Source organism: Molossus molossus, unplaced genomic scaffold, assembly GCF_014108415.1.
Source record: "Molossus molossus isolate mMolMol1 unplaced genomic scaffold, mMolMol1.p scaffold_m16_p_1, whole genome shotgun sequence".
In the NCBI taxonomy this organism is placed as follows: Eukaryota; Metazoa; Chordata; class Mammalia; order Chiroptera; family Molossidae; genus Molossus; species Molossus molossus.
In genome coordinates, this window is record NW_023425344.1 from 87,658,189 (window position 1) to 87,678,987 (window position 20,799).

Consider the following 20,799-nt stretch of genomic DNA (forward strand, 5'->3'; position numbering starts at 1 on the left):
AGTGGGCAAATGGTGGAGACTCAAAATCCTCAAATTTTCCTAAATGCTGTGCCCTGCTACACCTTCTGAAATGTGATCCTCTGAAAATATCTTTACCTCCTCACCAACCCCTTGAGGGAAGGAACGGATTTCTCTATTTCCTATGAAAGTAGTTCCCAGGGAAATTCACCTCAATGTTGGTATAGTAGGGATTGATCCTGAGATAGCTTAAACCTGAGTTTTCAGTGTGCTGCCTATACTGTATCCAAGTTACAGCAAATGGACGAATGCCTGTTTTTCAAAGGGACTTTGGAAGACCTTTTCAAAGAGGTTGTGTATCATGATGACACACCCAACTTTTGTCTTTCCTTTGTCACCTATGTTGCTTTGATGTGACCTTCAGGTGTGGTAAAGAGCACTCCCATTGGCTAACTGTGTTAATATTAATGTAAGAGAGAATATTCCTGTGTAGCTGTACTGGCTGGGTGAGCCATTGGAGACACTATAAGTTAGTTAGCTGAGCTCCAGCGATGGATTTTACTATATAGAGCATTTGGAATGACGTACTGGAAAATATAGTTGGGCAAAGATCCCCAAATATCCTTTAAACGGTTCTTCTTTCAAAGCTGAGCACATACCATTCTGTTTTAAATTAGCAAAGTTTTCTTCTTTGGGGTGGGAAATGAAGATCATGCTGTCATAATATATCACTTTCTGATGCTCTGCTTGATAAAAGAACAGAAGCCAAAAACTCTCTTTGGATACGTAGCAGGGGCTCTGCCAGGAGAACTCGGTGAAAGTGAGATGTGGAGCTGAGCAAAGTGGGTGCCCCCCCTCGGCCCTGCCCATAGGACAGGCAACCAGAGTGTTCCTCATGCCAAAACCTGGGGGGCTGCAGCCTCAGAAGTTGAACAGAACCTTAAGGGAGAACTTTAAGGCATTTAGCGCGAATAACAATATGAATTACACCTCTTTGACATTTCAGAAGTTCCCTGCCTGGCTCCCTACCCACTCACTCTAAACTGAAATCCTGTAGCTGACACTCAAGCACAAAGGTTCCCAGTATAATTTCTCACTCCGGAGAGATTTACCAAAAACAAAAACAAACCAACAAGAAACCCTACTTCAGTCTACTGAAGTGTAACATCAGGGGGAACCCATACCAGACTCACAGTACTGTATTCTCAGAGCTGAGCAGGTAGCCTGAGGAAAACAAGCAACATAAAAAAGAAAATCCAAGATACAGTGGGGGTAAGTGGTAATAACTGAGAAAACAAAAGCCAATTTTTAAAAAGTCATGCAAAATTAAACATTTACACGCGCACAAACTTTAATTAGTACACTCAGATTCAAGAAGATATGATTATAATAAAATAGAAACAGAAAGCTATGAGAAAACAATCAGAAACAGGACCCAGAGTTAAAAAAACAAGATTTCCCATGCCTCTGCTGTTTCATTTATTCATACATCAAAGTTTCCATTTTGACCCAAGGGCCCTATATTACTTTGCCAGTAGAAATTCCATGAATAAAAAAACCATTCTAATCCACTCTGCTTCTGATAGTATTATTTTGGTATATTAATCACATGCTATTCATGATCAGATTATACTGTTTAATCCAAGAATCTATAATACCCTGATTAAACTTCCTTGGGTATGTTCACCCTTCTGGCAAGAGTTCTTTATATCAATAAACACAGAACAAAGCCCTGTGTTCTTTTTAATTGTTTACTTGGAGAGAGCAGAGTGGTTGAACCATTCACTATATTAGAATATCCTTGTTGCTCATGAGAAAATTTATGTTGGAGGACCCATCCTAAAAAATTAAGAAAAAAAGGTAACCACATTTGGAAGATAGCTCAGAAGAATTTTAACTCTGCATAGTTCCTTTTTTAAATGTTAGTTGTATTACATTTGGATTCAGTCCTGAAAAAACAGTCACTGAAGAGTAATTTACAGTAATTTAGCAACAATTGAGGCCAGCCATTGATGTATGTTTTTATGACTCTGTTGGCAGGAAATCCATGCCTGAGGTCTTTTTAGGTTTAGTTGATTGGTTAAGGGTTTTTAAGTAAATAAAATCATTGAATTCTACCCCAAAGAAACAAAAACAAAATACCCGGAGCTGTACAAAATGTAGAGAGAGTATATGATTTTTCAGCTATGTGAATTAACTGGAGTTAAAACATGTTTCTCTTGCTCTTGGAGAAGTAATATCATGGGAAACAATATCCCCAATAAGCATGTTATTAACTTGATAGTTCAGCTCAAAGTCTCCCATTGGGAAATACTGCAATCTATTTTCAAATCCAGAAGACTGTGAGTTATTAATATGTTTTTAAGTTTTAAAAATTATAGATTTAATGCATATACATTATAGAACTTGGAAGAACAAAAGCAAATAAAAACAAGGAAGAGTCCCCATATTACCATATGTAAATTTTTTTAAATTATTGGGTTTGTGATGCTATCTGAGGTACATTTGAACTATGTCCTCAGTAACTTTGCCAGAATTTTTAACTTTGCACTGGTCTCTGAAGAACCAAATTCGGGACAAGTTAAATGGCAAGGGTGATCCTATTCTTGAAAAATCGTGAGTTCTAATTAAGTCTTGAATTTCTTTGGGGCATTTGACCTATGTCTTCTGTAAACAAGGATGTGCTAAAAGAAGCTGTTACCTTGCTGGAGATTATTTCAATTTTCGGCTTTCATGAGAAGAGGAAGTTGAGAAGAACTGTTCACTAAGAGAATACTGGTTGAAAGTATCCATTTAATTAGGTTTATACAATAACTATATTAATTCTAATAACTTAGTAAAAGAGATTATCTTGTACTTTCTTCCAAAGTGTCTTACAGGATGATTTCTGAATAGTTGCACCTAGAATTATACCTGGGGATGAATCCTTCCTACATGCTTAGGTCTTCTTACTTGCTTCCATCTTAGTCCATTGTTTGGTTTGGATTGGAAAGACTGGTTGAGGGCAGAAAATTCGCATGCCCTGGATTTTTAGATACACTTTATTTTTCAGAGATATTTTAGGTTTTTTAATTTATGCAGAAGAGTTGCAAAGATACAACAGAGTTCTCTTACAATGTTCACACAGATTCCCCCAATGCTGAAATCTTACATGACCTTTTATCAATCATTCATCAAAACTAAGAAATTAATATGTGTATAAAACTATTAATTACCACAGCCTTTATTTGAATTTCACCAGTTTTTCCAACTAATGTTTTTTTTCTGTTTGAGGTAGATGATACCACATTGTAGTTAGTCATCATGTCTCCTTAATTTCCTCCAATCAGTGACATTTTTTTAGTCTTTTCTTGTTTTTTTTTTTTTTTTTTTTTTTATGATCTTGACACTTTTGAAGAGTACTGGTCAGGCATTTTGTAGAATGTCTCTCCATTTGGGTTTGTCTGATGTTTTCTCATACTTAGGCTGGGGTTTGGATTTGGGGAAAGTTCTGTAGAAGTAAGTTATCCTTCTTATCATGTACCAGGGGCTACATGCTAAGAGCTGGTGATGCTAACTTTGATCACTTGGTTAAGGGATGTCTGCTGGGTTTCTCTACTGTAAATCACTTTTTTCTTTTCCCCAAGTACAACACACACTCAAAGAATTTATGTGTGTATGCTCTCACTTATATGTGGAAACTAATGAACAAAATAAACTGATGAATAAAATAGAACCAGAGGCATGGATACATGGAACAGACTGACAGAGCTCATGGGGGAGAGGTTGGAGGGACTGGATGAAAGAAGGTGAAGGGATTAGCCAAAGAACTTGTGTAGCCCATGGACACAGACAACAGTGTGGTGATGGCTGGAGGAAGAGGCGGTAAGGGCAAGTGGAGGGGGGAAAAGGCGGGGAAAATGGGGACTTCTGCAATAGTGTCAACAATAAATTTAATTATGGAATATAATGAACATAACAGTCTGAAGAATAGGGTAGACCCAGAAACATGGAAGTAGGATACAGACTGACAACCCTCAGATGAGGGAGTGGTGAGGGGAGGGAAGAGATGAACCACAGAACTTATATGCATGTCTGCATAACCAATGGACATGGACAACAAAGCCGGGGATGGGGCGGAGGGGATGGGGAGGAGGGTGTCAATGGGGTAAAAAAGGAGAAACATCTGTAACAAAAATAAAAAAAAAAAAAAAAAAGGAATGAAAAAAAAGACAATAAATTTAAGAAAAGAATTTATGGATATGTGTTATAATCACTTTACTAATTAATAAATATATGGGAAAAAATCATTAAAGTCTATATAAATATCCTGTTTCTCCTTAAAGTTTTGACCAGTCATTGTTGCACATATCAGTAAGCCTTGCCTGCAACAACTCCTGTCATGTTCTTCTATTTCCCTCAGAGCTGTTTTAACATAGGCTTACTTTATTATTTTTAAAAGATTGGCTCAGCGGTTAGAGCGTCTGCCTGCGGTCCGGAGAGACCCGGGTTTGGTTCCCGCTAAGGGCACGTACTTCGGTTGCAGTTTGTCCCCGGCCCTGGTTGGTCGTGCGGGTGGCAGCCACTCGATGTGTCCCTTCACATCGATGTTTCTCTCTCTCTCTCCCTTCCTCTCTCTCCCTCCCACTCTATCTGTACAAAAAATGGAAAAATATCCTCGGGTGAGGATTAAAAAAAAAATAAAAAAAAATAAAAAAAAAATAAAAGAGTTTTCTGGTGTGATGTGGCTAAGTTTTCTGAATGATTTTGATTTTCATTACATTTTATGAGTTTTTTATTCTTTCTTTTTTTATTGGTTTATTCTAAATTAAGGACTCTAATTTTTTCCAAAGGAATATATTTAATTTAGGAAGCCACAGAAGATTGCTAATGATTCTTACTCTTTATTTAAATTTTTAAAAATGAAAACAAAATATTAATAAAAATAATATACAGCTCTGAGATAAGTTAGATTTTTACATTTATTTTTTTGTTTAAAATAGTCTACTGCGGTAGTAATAATCACCAAACATCAAACAAATATTGACTTAAATGCAAAGTGAGCTGCCAAGAAATGCTTTGTATATCCTAACCGAGAGCGCTGGGTTTCTTCTCGAAACAGCACTTCATGGCGTCTGGGTTCTGAACTTGAAGTTCTGAACATGTTTTCACTAGTCAGAGTTACAGCAGAATAGTTCTTAGTCACCCAAACATCAAACCAAGGTTGTGCGTATTTATAATTTATCTATGGTTCGGGAGCAAACTAAAATTTAGGAAAAAAAAAATCACAATCTTATGATAAGGCAGTCACAAACACAACTTGAAAAAAAAATACTGTGTCACTATTCTTTTTTTCTTTTTGAAAAAATTATTTTTAGCCCTGGCCGGTGTGGCTCAGCTGTTAAGAGCATCAGCCCGTGGACCAGAGAGTCCCGGGTTCAGTTCCTGCTAAGGGCACATACCTCGGTTGCAGTTGATCCCTGGCCCTGGTCCAGGTCATGCGGGAGGCAACCAGTTGATGTGTCTCTCTCTCACATCAATGTTTCTTTCTCTCTCTCTTCCCCTCTCTCTCCCTCCTGATAATGCAAAAATGTCCTTGGGTGAGGATAAAAAAAAAAGAAAAAATTATTTTTAGACAGTTTTAATATAAGACATGTATAGGTCATGGTGGTATGTGACTGACAATTTTTGATGCTGGACCACTGTTTTCTTATGTATTTTTAAATTTAATTTTAATTTTTTAACTTATCTTTATTGTTGAATGTATTGCAGATATTCCCCGTTTTTCCCCCATTGACCCCCTCCTCCCAAATCCCACCCCACTCCTGCCTTCCCCACACTATTGTCTGTGTCCATTGGTTTAGCATGTATGCATAGAAGTTCTCTGGTTTATCTCATCCTGCCATCCCTCCTCCCTTCCCTTTGAGTTCATCAGTCTAACAACCAATTTGTACTTCTTAATTCCTTCATTTTTTCCACCCTTCCCTACAGTCCCTGCCCATCTGGCAAGCAACAAAAAGTTCTCTGTATCTATGAGTCTGTTTCTATTCTGTTGTAGGTCCTTGTTTTTTAGCACCTTGAATATCTCTTGCCACTCCTTTCTGGCCTGCAAAGTTTCTTTTGAGAAATCAACTGACAGTCTTATGGGAGCTCCTTTGTAGATAACAAACTGCTTTTCTCTTGCTACTTTAAGATTCTCTCTTTGTCTTTAACTGTTGGCATTTTGATGATGATGTGCCTTGTTGTCGACCCCTCTGTGGGTTCATCTTGTTTGGGACTTTCTGTGTTTCCTGGACTTTTATGTCTGTTTTCTTCACCAAGTTAGGAAAGTTTTCTATCATTATATTTTCAAATAGGTTTTCAATTTCTTGCTCTCTCTTTATCCTTCTGGCACCCCCATGATAAGAATGTTGTCATGCTTGAAATTGTCCCAGAGGCTCCTTACACTATCCTCATTTTTTAGGATTCGCTTATCTTTTTGCTGTTCTGATTGGGTGTTTTTTACTTCCTTATACTCCAAATTAATGGTTTGTTTCTTGGCTTTACCTCCTACTATTGATTGCAAATTATTCTTTATTTTGGTTAGTGCATCCTTTATTTCTGAGTGTTTTTTATGCTGTTGATGTTCTCACTAAGTTCCTTGGAGTTCTCCTAAAGTTCCTTGAAGGTCTCACTAAGTTCCTTGAGCATTCTTATAACCAGTGTTTTGAACTCTGCATCTGATTGATTGCTTATTTCCATTTTGTTTAGTTCTTTTCCTGGAGTTTTGTTCTTTTCTTTCATTTGGGACATGTTTCTTTGTCTCCTCATTTTGGCTGCCTCCATGTATTTGTTTCTATGTATTAGGTAGAGTTGCTATGTCTCCTAGGTTTTGTAGGGTGGCCTGTTGTTGTAGGTGACCTGGAGGATCCAGTGGCATAGCTTTCTGATCACCCCAGTTGGGTTCTGAAGGTGCACCCCTAGAGTGGACTATGCACCCTTCTATTGTAATTGTGTCTTGATTGCTGTTGCCATGTCACCGGGAGAGATTTACTCAGGCTGATCAGCTGCAAGGACTGGCTGTGCCCACTGATCACTGGCCTCTGACTATCTTGGAGGATCAGCTGTGCAGGGGCCCACCACACAGAGCAAGACTTACTTCAGCAGGGTTCTGGTACCCACTGAGTCTACTCCTTGAGTGTGTCACTTGTGGAGGTGATTGGGTGTGGTACTTTGATGTGGTTTGAAGCTGTCCACTGGGTGTGCTGGCTCTGGGCAAGGTCAGCCAATGCCTGTGTTCTACCAGGGGCCACCAGGCATAAGCTACAGAGTGATCTGCCGATGGCTGCTTCTTGTGCTGGGCTTGGAGGTGCCTAGGAAAAGCCAAGTTGTGAACCATGGCTGGCTGCTTTCAATACTAGGCCTGGGGCCACTTAACAAGAGGTATGGGGCTCGTTGAGACCAAATGCTGCTTGTTTGAGAGATTTTAGAATAATATGAAGCAGGATCCAAGACAGGCCCATTCTATGGTAAAGCCAATGGAAACAGCTTGGGTGGGCCCAAAGGTTGTGGGGGTGGGGGGCATATCACTATTCTTTCTACCAAGTTCTACTCTCCCTCAACTTTCTGCCACTGCTGAAAAACATTTTAAAGAAACTTGTAAAATGAAACACATTGATAGCATGCATGTTCAGTAATATCAACTATATAGCTTAAATATGCATTTATAGAATTAAAAACAATATAACATTATTTTTTTCTTTCTCATCCTGTTACCTCAGCATTGATAATGAAATAGATGGTTCCTTCAATCAGATTGTTTAATCGGTTTTTATTGAGCACCTACTATGTGCAGAAGGAAGATACTAAGCCCTAAAGGGAGTGAAATATGCTAAGATATCTGTACTTCAATAGAGATGTGAAAGAAAGGTGGTCTCCACAATCTAGTGTCACCCAAGTGTGTTTTCAGGTCTTTCCTGGTTACACCATCCCTTTGACTGCCAAAGCCCTCACCTTCAGTCTTAGGGGTCCTGCAATATCCTAGGCCATTTAAAGAGATGTGTTTCTATAGAGAAGTTCAGATGAGACTCTGAAAAACTTCAACAGATGAACAGGTGCTAACTGTGCTGGATGATAGGCACTGGGAAGGCAGGCTGTTGTCTGTAGGTAAAGTGACCATCCATTTTATCATCTATAAAATATAAATAATGAGGTATTATTAATTATTAATTGTGACAAGAGGTGTAAACAGGTAAGCAGCAGATGGGACATTCCTAGGCAAACCTGGATGGATGGTCACCTTTATCAATAGAAGATGCTCAGCAGGAAAGTACAACGAGGACGTGGACCCAGGGCACAGCGGACTGCAGAGCTCCCAAGTGGTGGTGGGAATCCTGCCGACACTGGCCGCCTCTGACCGGGGGAGGGAGGCAGTGGTAGCCCCAGTCTGTTCAAGCTGATTCTTTTCTGTTCACGTGGTCCTTCCAAGTTCAGCACCACCATCACCACAGACCCTCACACACCCTTCCAGAGTCTTGTCCCATCAACCCTACTACCCCTCTCCTGGCCCAGGTGACTTTCGTCTCGTTTTGTGAGACTCAGGCACCTGGAGTTCCCTCTGTTCTCTTTCCAGTCTACCTTACACCACATTTTCTGCGCCTTTCTTTTTCTCAGCCTTCTGCTTTTATTGCTAAAAGCCTTTCCAAACAGGCCCTTGCAAATCAAATGGTTTTGGTTTTCAATTTTTTTGTGTGGGCATGAAGAGCGTATTTTGGACGTAAAAAACTTAACTTTTCCTTCTTCCCACTGTGTTCTCCTAATGTTTCTAGTGGTGATGTGGCTACCACAGGGTGAAGATCACTAACATATGTGGACGTGCAGACAGAGAAAGTCACAGAGTTAATAATCCTACGCACTGTCTCTAACGACGCCAGTGCTCTTGATGGGCCACGTAAAACCGTTGGTGCCAAGTGCGGCTGAGGCATTAGCTTAGTTAGTGCTCGCGGAGATTTTGTGAGGTGGGCACGAGTGTTATCTCTGTTTTGCAGCTAGAGAAAGTCCGGTTTCAGTGGTAGGACTGAATTCTAGTGTCAGCTCTGCCTCAGACTTTCTTTTTCTCATGTATACGATGAGGAAGTTTATTTTTAAAACTCTTCAAACTAAAATTTTATTAGTGGTCTACAACCTTATTGAAAGCCCTTGTGGCTAGCTGAATGTTGTAATTCGGACTTATCCAAAGTAATAGGGTAAAAAATACTATGTATTATTAACTACAGTGGGATATGGGCAACACCTTATACTCAAAAAGTAATATTTCTGCAGCAATATTTTCATAGAGAGAAAAATAAAGAGTATTAAAAAAACAAAAAACAAAACAAAACAAAACACACCTCCTACCAGTTCAGGTTAGATGATAATGCCAAATCAGTGTATTTTGAATGTGTGAAAACTTTTTTGATTTTCAGAGCTCATTCAACTTTGTAATTGTGGAAGCTGGACCAGTGAAAGGACGGGGGTAAAGTTATCAGTGATGCAAAATATTCTCTTCTATGATTGATAATAATGTCAGATTCATGGAATTGATGTGTAGAGTGAGACATTATATGAGAAATGCTATATTGCCTGGAAATTCTTTAAGTACTCAGTAAAGTTAATAATTAATCATAATGATTTCACTGCTGGGCTTTCTACTTGGTTTTAGTTTCAGAGACCTAAAATCATTGAACGTACAAAGGGTACACAGCTTCATTAAGTTGTTCTCCGTGAGGGAGATCTAGTGGGTCTAACCGTCACTGTCAAAGGGACACATAAAGGGAGTCACAGTGACCAATCATGAATCAGGACTTAAATTCGATTTCTCAAATTCCTGGAGGTTCGGTTCCCGCTAAGGGCACGTACCTCGGTTGCAGTTTGTCCCCAGCCCCGGTTGGGGTCGTGTGGGTGGCAATTTGTTTCTCTCTTTTTCTCCCTCTCTCCCTTCCATTCTATCTGAAGATAAATGCAAAAAAGTCCTCGGGGGAGGATAAAAAAAAAAAAAAAAAAAATGGAGTCCTTGAATGATAAAGGCATGTATGGACTCTTTTAGGCAGTAAGAAGAATAAACTCTGTCCATGCACATCTGCTTCCTCTCTGTGTATTTTAATATGGCTGCTTGTATCCTTTTGAAAGTCATCTCGGTGGAAGCAAGCACGTAAACTAGAAAGGCGACAACTACTAAAAATGATGACAATTCAGGGGCGATTTTCTGATCTTTGTCATGGACAGAAGCGCTGAGGCTTAGCAGGTGGCAGAGGAGTGTTAGCCCCTCTTACAGCCCGCAGAGAGGATAGGGGTGCAGTGGAGCCTGGGCTGCAGATGAGGTCAGGGAGCCGCAAGGCTGAGCTAAGGGTGCGTGAAGGAGCCAGCAGAGAGGGGGATACTTTTTTAAATCACCAGACTGAAACACCACAGGTGTTCTCCTGTTAAGTGGACGGCGCATAAACAATTTTGAAGCTTCAAATAATAGACAATGTTGACATATTGGCAGCATCTTCAAGTAAAAATATGTTTGAGATTTATGGCAGACAAGACACACACATAGATGTGCTTTGTTTTTTTTTTAATTTAATTTAATTTTATTCTATTTTTAATGTTTTGATACAGATATTTTACCGTTTTTACCCCTTTGGCACCACCCTCCCCACCCCACCCCCGCCCCGTCCCCGGCTTAGTTGTCCATGTCTATTGGTCATGCATACATGCACATAAGTTCTGTGGTTTATCTCTTCCCACCCCCCCACCCCCTCTTCTGAGGGATGTCAGTCTGTGCCCTACTTCCATGTGTCTGGGTCTACTGTATTCCTCAGACTGTTATGTTCATTATATTCCGTATATAAGTGAGATCATGTGGTATTTGTCTTTTTCTGCTTGGCTTCTTTCACTTAGGATAATACTTTCCAGGTCCCTCCATGTCGTCTCAAAGGATAAGAGATCTTTATTTCTTACCGCTGCATAGTACTCCAATGTGTATATGTACCACAGATTTTTTATCCATTCGTCTACTTGTGGACACTTGGGCTGTTTCCAGACCTTAGCTATTGTAAATAGTGCTGCTATGAACATGGGGGTACATATATTCTTCCTGATTGGTGTTTCAGATTTCTTAGGGTATATCCCTAGAAGTGGGATCACTGGGTCAAATGGAAGTTCAATTTTTAATTTTTTGAGGTAACACCATATTGTTTTCCACAGCGGCTGCACCAGTCTGCATTCCCACCAGCAGTGTATTAGAGTCCCCTTTTCTCCACACCCTCGCCAACACTTGTTGTTTGATGATTTGTTGCTGGCAGCCATTCTGACAGGTGTGAGGTGATACCTCATTGTTGTTTTAATTTGCATCTCTCTGATGATTAGTGATGTTGAGCATTTCTTCATATGTCTCTTGGCCATTTGAATGTCCTGTTTGGAGAGGTGTCTATTCAGCTCCTCTGCCCATTTTTTAATGGGGTTCTTTGTCTTCCTTTTGTGGAGTTGTATGAGCACTCTGTATATATTGGAAATTAACCCCTTATCTGATGTATTATTGGCAATGATGTTCTCCCATACAGTGGGTTGCCTTTCCATTTTGATGATTGTTTCTTTTGCTGTGCAGAAGCTTTTTAGTTTGATGTAGTCCCATGTGTTCATTTTTTCCTTTGTTTCTGTTGCCTTAGGTGATATATCAGTGAAAATTCTGCTCCGTATGATGTCCGCAATTTTGTTGCCTACAGTTTCTTCTAGAATTTTTATGGATTCACAGGTCACATTTAAGTCTTTTATCCATTTTGAGTTTATTTTTGTGTATGGTGTAAGTTGATGGTCTAGTTTCATTTCTTTGCATGTAGCTGTCCAATTTTCCCAACACCATTTATTAAAGAGGCTGTCTTTACTCCACTGTATGCTCTTGCCACCTTTGTCAAATATTAATGGAGTGTATTGCTTTGGGTCCATTTCTGGGTTTTCAGTTCTGTTCCACTGGTCTATATGCCTGTTCTTGTGCCAGTACCAGGCTGTTTTGGTTACACTTGCTTTGTAGTATAACCTGATATCTGGTATTGTGATCCCACCTACTTTGTTCTTCTTTTTCAATATTGCTGTGGCTATCGGGGTCTTTTTTGGTTCCATATGAACTTTTGAAGTATTTGTTCTAGTTCTATGAAATATGTCTTTGGTATTTTGATGGGGATTGCATTGAATTTATAGATTGCTTTGGGTAGTATGGACATTTTAATGATGTTAATTCTTCCAATCCGTGAACAGGGTATGTGCTTCCACTTTTTTATACCTTGCTCTATTTCTTTTTTCAATGACCTGTAGTTTTCTGCAAATAGGTCCTTTACTTCTTTGGTTAAGTTTTTTCCTAGGTATCTTAATTTTTTTGGCGCGATGGTAAATGGGATTGTTTTTTCAGTTTCTCTTTCTGTGAGTTCATCATTGGTGTACAAGAATGCCGTCGATGCCCTGGCCGGTTTTGCTCAGTGGTTAGAGCGTCCACCTTCGGTCCGGAGAGGCCCGGGTTCGGTTCCCGCTAAGGGCATGTACCTCGGTTGCAGTTTGTCCCCGGCCCTGGTTGGTCGTGCGGGTGGCAGCCACTCGATGTGTCCCTTCACATCGATGTTTCCCTCTCTCTCTCTTCCTCTCTCTCCCTCCCACTCTGTCTGTGCAAAAAATGGAAAAATGTCCTCGGATGAGGATTAAAAAAAAAAAAAAAAAAGAATGCCATCGATTTCTTGACGTTAATTTTGTATCCTGCTACTTTGCCAAATTTATTTATTAAGTCTAGTAGATTTTTGATGGAGTCTTTAGGGTTTTCTATGTATAATATCATGTCATCTGCAAATAATGACAGTTTCACTTCCTCCTTTCCAATTTGGATCCCTTTTATTTTTTCTTCATGTCTGATTGCTGAGGCTAAGACTTCCAGTACAATGTTAAATAAGAGTGGCGAAAGTGGACATCCCTGTCTTGTTCCTGTTCTTAATGGAAATGTTTTTAGTTTCTGTCCATTGAGTATGATGTTGGCTGTAGGTCTTTCATATATGGCATTTATTATGTCGAGATATGATCCCTCTATTCCCACATTGCTGAGCATTTTTATCAGAAATGGATGCTGGATTTTGTCGAATGCTTTTTCAGCATCTATTGATATGATCATGTGGTTTTTATTCTTCATTTTGTTTATATGGTGTATCACATGTATGGACTTGCAAATATTGTAGCAGCCTTGCATCCCTGGAATGAATCCCACTTGGTCATGGTGAATAATTTTTTTGATGTATTTCTGGATCCAATTTGCTAATATTTTGTTCAGGATTTTGGCGTCTATGTTCATCAGGGATATTGGCCTGTAGTTTTCTTTCTTCGTAGTGTCTTTTTCTGGTTTTGGAATTAGAATTATGCTGGCCTCATAGAACGTGTTTGGAAGTCTTCCTTCTTCTTGAATTTTTTGAAATAGTTTGAGGAGAATGGGTGTTAGTTCTTTTTTGAAAGTTCGGTAAAACTCCCCCGTGAAGCCATCTGGGCCTGGGCTTTTGTTTGCTGGGAGAGTCTTGATTACCTCTTCAATTTCCTTAGTTGTTATTGGTCTGTTCAAGTTTTCTATCTCTTCCAGGTCCAGTTTGGGGAGTCTGTGTGTTTCTAGAAGTTTGTCCATTTCGCGTAGATTGTCGAATTTGTTGCCATATAGTTGTTCATAGTAGTTGTTAACAATCTTTTGTATTTCCGTGGTATTGGTTGTTACTTCTCCTCTTTCATTTCTGATTTTGTGTATTTGGGTTCTCTCTCTTTGTTTCTTGGTGAGTCTAGCTAAGGGTCCATCAATCTTGTTTATCTTTTCAAAAACAAGCTCTTTGTTTCATTGATCCTTTGAATTGTATTTTTGGTCTCTATGTCATTTATTTCTGCTCTGATCTTTACTATTTCCTTCCTTCTACTTGCTCTGGGGTTTTCTTTTTGTTTGCTTTCTAATTCTTTAAGTTGTGAGGTTAGACAGTCAATTAGAAATTTTTCTTGTTTTTTGAGGTAGGCCTGTAGTGCTATGAACTTCCCTCTCAGAACTGCTTTCGCTGCATCCCATAGATTTTGTGTTGTTGTGTGTTCATTTTCATTGGTTTCCAAGAAGTTTTTAATTTCTTCCTTGATCTCCTCGGTGACCCTTCATTGTTTAATAACATGCTATTTAGCCTCCATGTGTTGGAGTGTCTTTGCATGTTCTTGTTGCAATTGATTTCTAGTTTCATGCCATTGTGATCTGAGAAGATGCTTGATATGATTTCAATCTTCTTGAACTTGTAGAGGTTTAGTTTGTGTCCTATCATGTGATCTATCTTTGAGAATGTCCCATGTGCACTTGAGAAGAATGTGTATTCTGTAGTTTTGGGGTGTAATTCTCTGTAGATATCTATTAAATCCATTTGGTCTAGTGTTTCATTTAGAGTCTCTGTTTCCTTGCTAATTTTTTGCCTAGAGGATCTATCTAGTGCTGTCAACGGGGTGTTGAAGTCCCCTGCTATGATTGTATTGCTGTCGATTTCTCCTTGGAACTCCTCCAGAAGATTTTTAATATATTTTGGTGCTCCTATATTGGGTGCATATATGTTTATCAAGGTTATATCTTCCTGTTGGATAGATCCTTTCAATATTATGTAGTGGCCTTCTTTGTCTCTAGTTATGGTCTTCATTTTGAAGTCTATTTTATCAGATATGAGAATTGCTACCCCAGCTTTTTTTTGCTTTCCATTTGCTTGGAAAATTTTTTTCCATCCCTTCACTTTCAACCTATGTGAGTCTTTTGTTGTGAGGTTGGTCTCTTGTAAACAACATATAGATGAGTCATGCTTTCTTATCCAATCAGCTACTCTTTGTCTTTTTATGGAAGCATTCAATCCATTTACGTTTAAGGTGATTATTGATATGTACTTATTTATTGCCATTTTTGTTTAGTGTGGTTCTATTTTTCTTCCCATTTCTACTCCTAATTACAGCACTCCTTTTAACATTTCTTGCAGTACTGGTTTGGTGCTAATGTATTCCCTTCGCCTTTTTTTGTCTGGGAAGCTCTTTATTTGACCTTCTATTTTGAATGATAGCCTTGCTGGGTAGAGTAGTCTTGGATTCAGATTCTTGTTTTTCATGACTTTGATTACTTCATGCCATTCCCTTCTGGCCTATAGTGTTTCTTGTGAGAAGTCATCTGAGATCCTTATGGGGTTTCCTTTGTAGGTAACCTGTTGCTTATCTCTTGCTGCTTTTAGGATTCTCTCTTTGTCTTTAATGTGTGGCATTTTAATTACTATGTGTCTTGGTGTGGGCCTGTTTGGGTTCTTCTTACTTGGGACTCTCTGTGCTTCTTGAACTTGAATGCCTTCTTCCTTCACCAAATTAGGGAAGTTTTCTGTCACTATTTTTTTGAATATATTCTCTATCCCTTGCTCATTTTCTTCTTCGGGGACTCCTATGATGCGAATATTATTACGTTTCCAGTTGTCCCACAGTTCTCTTAAGCTGTCTTCCTGTTTTTTAATAGTTTTTTCCTTTTGTTTTTCTGATTGGTTGATTTTTTCTACCCTGTCTTCTAATTCACTGATCCAGTCCTCAGCTTCCTCTACTCTGCTTTTTAAACCTTCCAATGTGTTTTTCATTTCTGATATGTCATTTTTTATCTCTTCTTGATGGTTTTTAATTTCCAATTGGCTTATTTTCAGTGTCTCTATGTCCTTACTCATGCTGTTCAGCTTCCTCAAGATCATGGCTCTGAATTCTAGCTCTGTTAACATGCTAATTGCTCCACATTGATGTCATATTCAGTGGAGGTCTCTTGCTCTTTCATTTGGCTTCTGTGTTTGTGTTTCACCATTTTGGTTATCACTGTGGTCTTTGGAGCCTGTCAAGTTTTCCCTGTGGGTGTTGGTGTTCTGCTGTTTGTGGCTCCCTCTCCTATGTTTAGATGAGTGAGGGAGGACCCACGTTAAACACCACTGTCAAGTCTTACTTTCCTGGTCAAAGTTGCTAGCCCAAGAAAGATACTGTTATCCTCTAGCTTTTTGCCTGGAGGCTAGCAGTCCAGGTTACTTGAACAGTTTTGGGTTGTCAGTTGATTGAAAAACTCCCTCAGGTGCTCAGCACAAGGGGCTTTCCGGAGGGTGGGGCAGATGCTGGTTGTTGATGAGCCTCAATTAGCACTTCAATGGCCCACAGGCTGAGGTTGGATCTCTGAGCCACGGGCTGCTGCCTCTCCCCAGAGCTCTGGGAAGGAGCAATATGGCCACCGTCCTGAGTGCCTGCCACTCAGCAAAAGCTCTGAGCGCCCTCCAATTCCCGAGTGTCCCCACACAGTTCCAGACCAGTCTGCCCTCCCTCTGCTGGAGCCCAAGGTGAGTGGCTGTGCCTGTTTTAGCCTCTGTCCTGGCTCTGCGCTGTGGGGCCGCCTGGGAGTGTAACCCACGGGCGCTGCTCCCAGCTAAGGCCGCTGCCGAGCTACCGACCCTGGGCTCCCAGCCCTGTCTCGCACCTTCGCAAGCCTACCAGGATCGAGTCAGTGTCCCTTGTTGTATGGTCCTCGCAAGCTGCTTTTCTGTTGCTTTTTCCCATCAATTTGTCTGTGTTATAGTTGTAATTCCAGTTTGGTTCTGGGAGACGGTCTGTGTAGCTCCGTTCACTCCGCCGCCATTTTTCCTACTCCCATGGATGTGCTTTGGCTAGTTACATTATGAGGTGGATATTCTGTGATTGCTTAGCTGAGTTAATAAAAGCAATGGTCAGAAAATATGATCCATGATCCTTCAAGATAAGAGTTGTAGCTCAGAGGTGACATGCAGACTGACTAGACTGTAAAGTCAGAATGTATTTCTGTGGGGCTGTGTTTCTCAGAAACAAAAGAGAAAAGGGACTGTTCTTATTTTGATGGGATTTACATAATATTCATCCTATTGAAGGACACTGCATTCCTGTTGCTGGCAACAACAGAAATACAGAGAGTAAGAAAACTGGACTACATTGCTAATCAGCATTCTGCTTTAAGAAGTCAGTCTACTGACATGGGAAGAGAGATATTGGTGAAAAGAGCACATTGACACCCCCGGCCCCCCAGCCCCGTGGCTCACGTAGGGGAGGAGCCTCTCTGTTATCTCCTCCTCCTCTTCCTCATTCTCCACACTGTGTGCAGATGGCCCCGGAGTGATTCAAGAGGAGCTGCCCTTCCTGAAGGTTTACATGACAGGGAACAGGCATGGTGGAAATTCTGAGGGGGTTTTGATACACGAATTAGTTCACAGATGAAAAATTCCGAGAAGCTCCCTCTGCAACATGGCAATCGTATGAATGTGACGGTTTTGGGTTCACATGGGGCAATTGTTTCTGCTGTGTTCAGTGGCCACCAGCTGGATTGTCAACCTCTTGGAAAAGGCACGCCGTTGCAGGAGGACAGGAGGGCACAGAGGAAATGGGTCACCACTATGGCAAATTAAAAAAAATAAAAACCAAAAACCTCGAAGAATGTTGGGATGTTCACTGAGTGGGTTGAGTTGCCTTTGGAGATAAAGGTGATCACACCCTGACTTATGCAAATAAAGCAAGAAGGCCAGTTACCGGTGGGGGCGAGACAGTGAGCCCGCACCAGCAATGAAGGGCTATACCCTTTCAGAACTGTCCTTCAATGACGGATGTCTCCGTTGTTCTTCAGGCCTAAGAAAAGATGACTCAGCTGTGTGCCTCAGTGAAAACCAAAATTAACAATGCATTTGAAATAATTAAGAAGGAAAGTAAGGGCCTGGCTAGTGTGGCTCAGTGCTTGAGCATTGACCCGTACACCAAGAGGTTGCCAGTTTGATTCCTGGTCAGGGCACATGCCCGGGTTGTGGGCCCAATCCCCAGTGGGGGGCATGTGGTAGGTGGCCAATTGATGTTCTCTCTCATCAATGTTTCTCTCTCTGTCTCAAATCAATAAAGAAAAAGAAAATTTTTTTTAAAGAAGGAACGTAGGCATAATTTTTTTTTTTTTTAATGGTGAGTCACCTGTTCCAGTCTGGTATATGGTCTGGAACTTACCACATGACTGCATCGTTTGCTTTGCTTGAGGATTTTGAATCATTTCTTAAATTCAGCAAACACACTTTATTTGAAGTCTTCACAACCTATTTTAAAAAGGCATTTTTTAGAGCAGTTTTTAAGTTTAGCTTGCAACTACATTAAGGAAAGTTGCAAAGATTGCACATAAACCCCCTTCACCCACACATACACAGCCTCTCCTCTTATCAGTATCACTGACCCAAATAGTAACTTTTTTTTTTTTTCCCCAAATTGAGGATGAACCTATATTGACACATAATAATACCCAAAGTCCATAGTTTACCTTAGGGTTAATTCTTGGTTGTACATTCTATGAATCTCAACAAATGTACAATGAAATATATATAGAGATAGATAGATAGATAGATAGATAGATAGATAGATAGATAGATATAGATATAGATATTTTATATCATACAGAGCACTTTCACTACCCTAAAAAATCCTCTGTGCCTCACCTCTTTTTCTCTTTTTCTCTTGCCCCGACCCACTCCGGGACACCACTGATCTTTTTATTGCCTCTATAGTTTTGCCTCTTTCAAAATGTCATATAGTTGGAATCATACAGGATGTAGCCTTTCAGATTGGCTTCTTTCATTTAGTAATATGTGTTTAAGTTTCCTTCACGTCTTTTCATAGTTCCATAGCTTATTTCTTTTTAGAACTAAATAAGTTTCCACAGTTTGTCCATTCACCTACTGGAGGACATCTTGGTTGCTTCCAGGTTTGGGGAATTATGAATAAAGCTGCTATAAACATCTGTGTGCAAGTATTTGTGTGGACATGTTTTAAACCGCGCTGGGTAAATACCAAGGCGAGTGATTGCTAGATCATATGGTGAGAACTGCCAGACTGTCTTCCAAAGTGAATACACAATTTTACATTCCCAAAAGCAACGTATGCAAGTTCCCATCTCTCCTCATCTTTACCAATATTTGGTGTTGTCTGTGTTTCAGATTTTGACATTCTAGTAGGTGTGTAATGATATCTCATGGCTGTTTTAATTTGCATCTCATTGATAACACATGATGTAGAGCATCTTTTCATATGTTATGTGTCTTCTGTTTATCGTCTTTGGCGAGGTATCTCTTAAGGTCCATTTTTAAAAATCTGATTGTTTTCTTCTTGTTCACTTTTAAGGGTTTTTTGTATATGTTGAATAAACAGACCCTTAGCAAATGCGTCTTTTGTAAATATTGGCTCTCAGTCTGTGGCTTGTCTTCTCATTCTCTTGACATTGTCTTTCACAGACAGAAATTTTTCCTAAAGTCCAGATTATCAATTATTTCTTTTGTGGATCATGCCTTTGGTGCTGTAACTATGATGCCACCTTGACATCCAAAGTCGTCTAGGTTGTGTCCTATGGTATCTTCTAGAACTTTTATAGTTGCATATTTTACATTTTGGCCTATATCCATTTTGAGTTAATATTTGAGACATGTATAGGGTTTGTGTCCAGATTTACTTATTTATTTTTTGCATGTGGATGTCCAGTTGTTCTAGCACTGTTTGTTAAAAAAACCCACAAAACTGTCTAGCTCCACTGTGTTGCCTTCACTCCTTTGTCAAAGATCCGTTGATTATATTAATGTGGGTATGTTTATGGGCTTCCTGTTGTGTTATATTGATCTTTGTGTGCATTCTTTTGCTAATACTTCACTGTCTTGATTCCTGGAGATGGAGTGTAGATCTTGGAATCAGGTAGTATTAGTCCTCCAACCTTGTTTTTCCTCTTTGAACACTGTGTTAGCAATTGTGGGTCATAAATGCATAGAATTGGTGGTGGGAATATCTACACTTAGTTTGATTTATAAATGATGTCACAAAATAATACGCTAGAGACTTATAAAATGATATCGCTTACCAAGATGCCTGCCTCTCAGGAAATTTTTGAATCATTGCATTTTAGATTCTTGGAGTAGAATAGGTAAAATATCAAAACAGTCACTTGGGTAGCAATTGACAGACTAGAACAAATGGTAAACATGTATCCAAGGGCTCTTTAGATGATTAAAATCACATGACTTATTTCCTCAAAGACAAATTACACAGAGATTATAAGTGATAGATCGATTGATAGATCGATAGATACGTAGATAGATACATAGACATTAAAATGGCAATATATGTTCTAAATAGAAAAACTAGTGACGTTTTTAAAATGTATTGATCAGTAAGCCAAACATTGTCTTAAATTACTTCTAGTCACTGAAACCACACAGTGAGTTATGCTGTATTATTTCACTTTGCACGTGAGTCTCAGAGATGTGAGGTGATTTGTCCACGCAGAACTGAGATTCAAATTAGGTGTATTTGGCTCTACAGCCCACTTTCTTTCCACTACTTCATTTGCTTTATCAAATGAGGAATGATTTTCACTGAATTTTTGTGTTTTGTTTACTAGCTCACTGTATATGTCCAGCCAGAGCAAAAGCACACAGCTGAATATGCTGCAAACATAACCAAAATTGTGTTTGATTATTATGAAGAATACTTTGCTATGGATTATGCTCTTCCTAAATTAGGTGAGAAGTGTTCTTTTTTAAATTTTCTTATAATTTTGCTTTTGTTTTTAGCTACGTTAACTCACTTCCTCCAGTTTTATCATCCTTAGCTAATACTCATCCATAGGTCATTTTATTGTATGTCTACAATGTGTGTCTAATATTTAGTAGATGTGGGAAGATCCATTCTGGACTCCTCCAAGAATGTCTATACTGTGTTCTTACCTGATGAATATATAGTCTTTTATCTTAAAATAAAAATGAAAGTACTGTAGCCCAGCTGGTGTGGCTTGGTGGT

The 20,799-nt window shown here is 39.5% G+C and overlaps 1 protein-coding gene across 1 annotated transcript in view; it reads left to right on the forward strand.

Moving 5' to 3' along the window:
- Window positions 1-20,799, forward strand: part of LOC118632747 (glutamyl aminopeptidase) — a 113,798-nt gene that overhangs the window by 23,356 nt on the left and 69,643 nt on the right. The window contains exon 4 of the mRNA XM_036265962.1: window positions 20,402-20,522. Coding sequence (XP_036121855.1) covers window positions 20,402-20,522 — 121 coding nt within the window. The remainder of the gene's footprint in view (window positions 1-20,401; window positions 20,523-20,799) is intronic.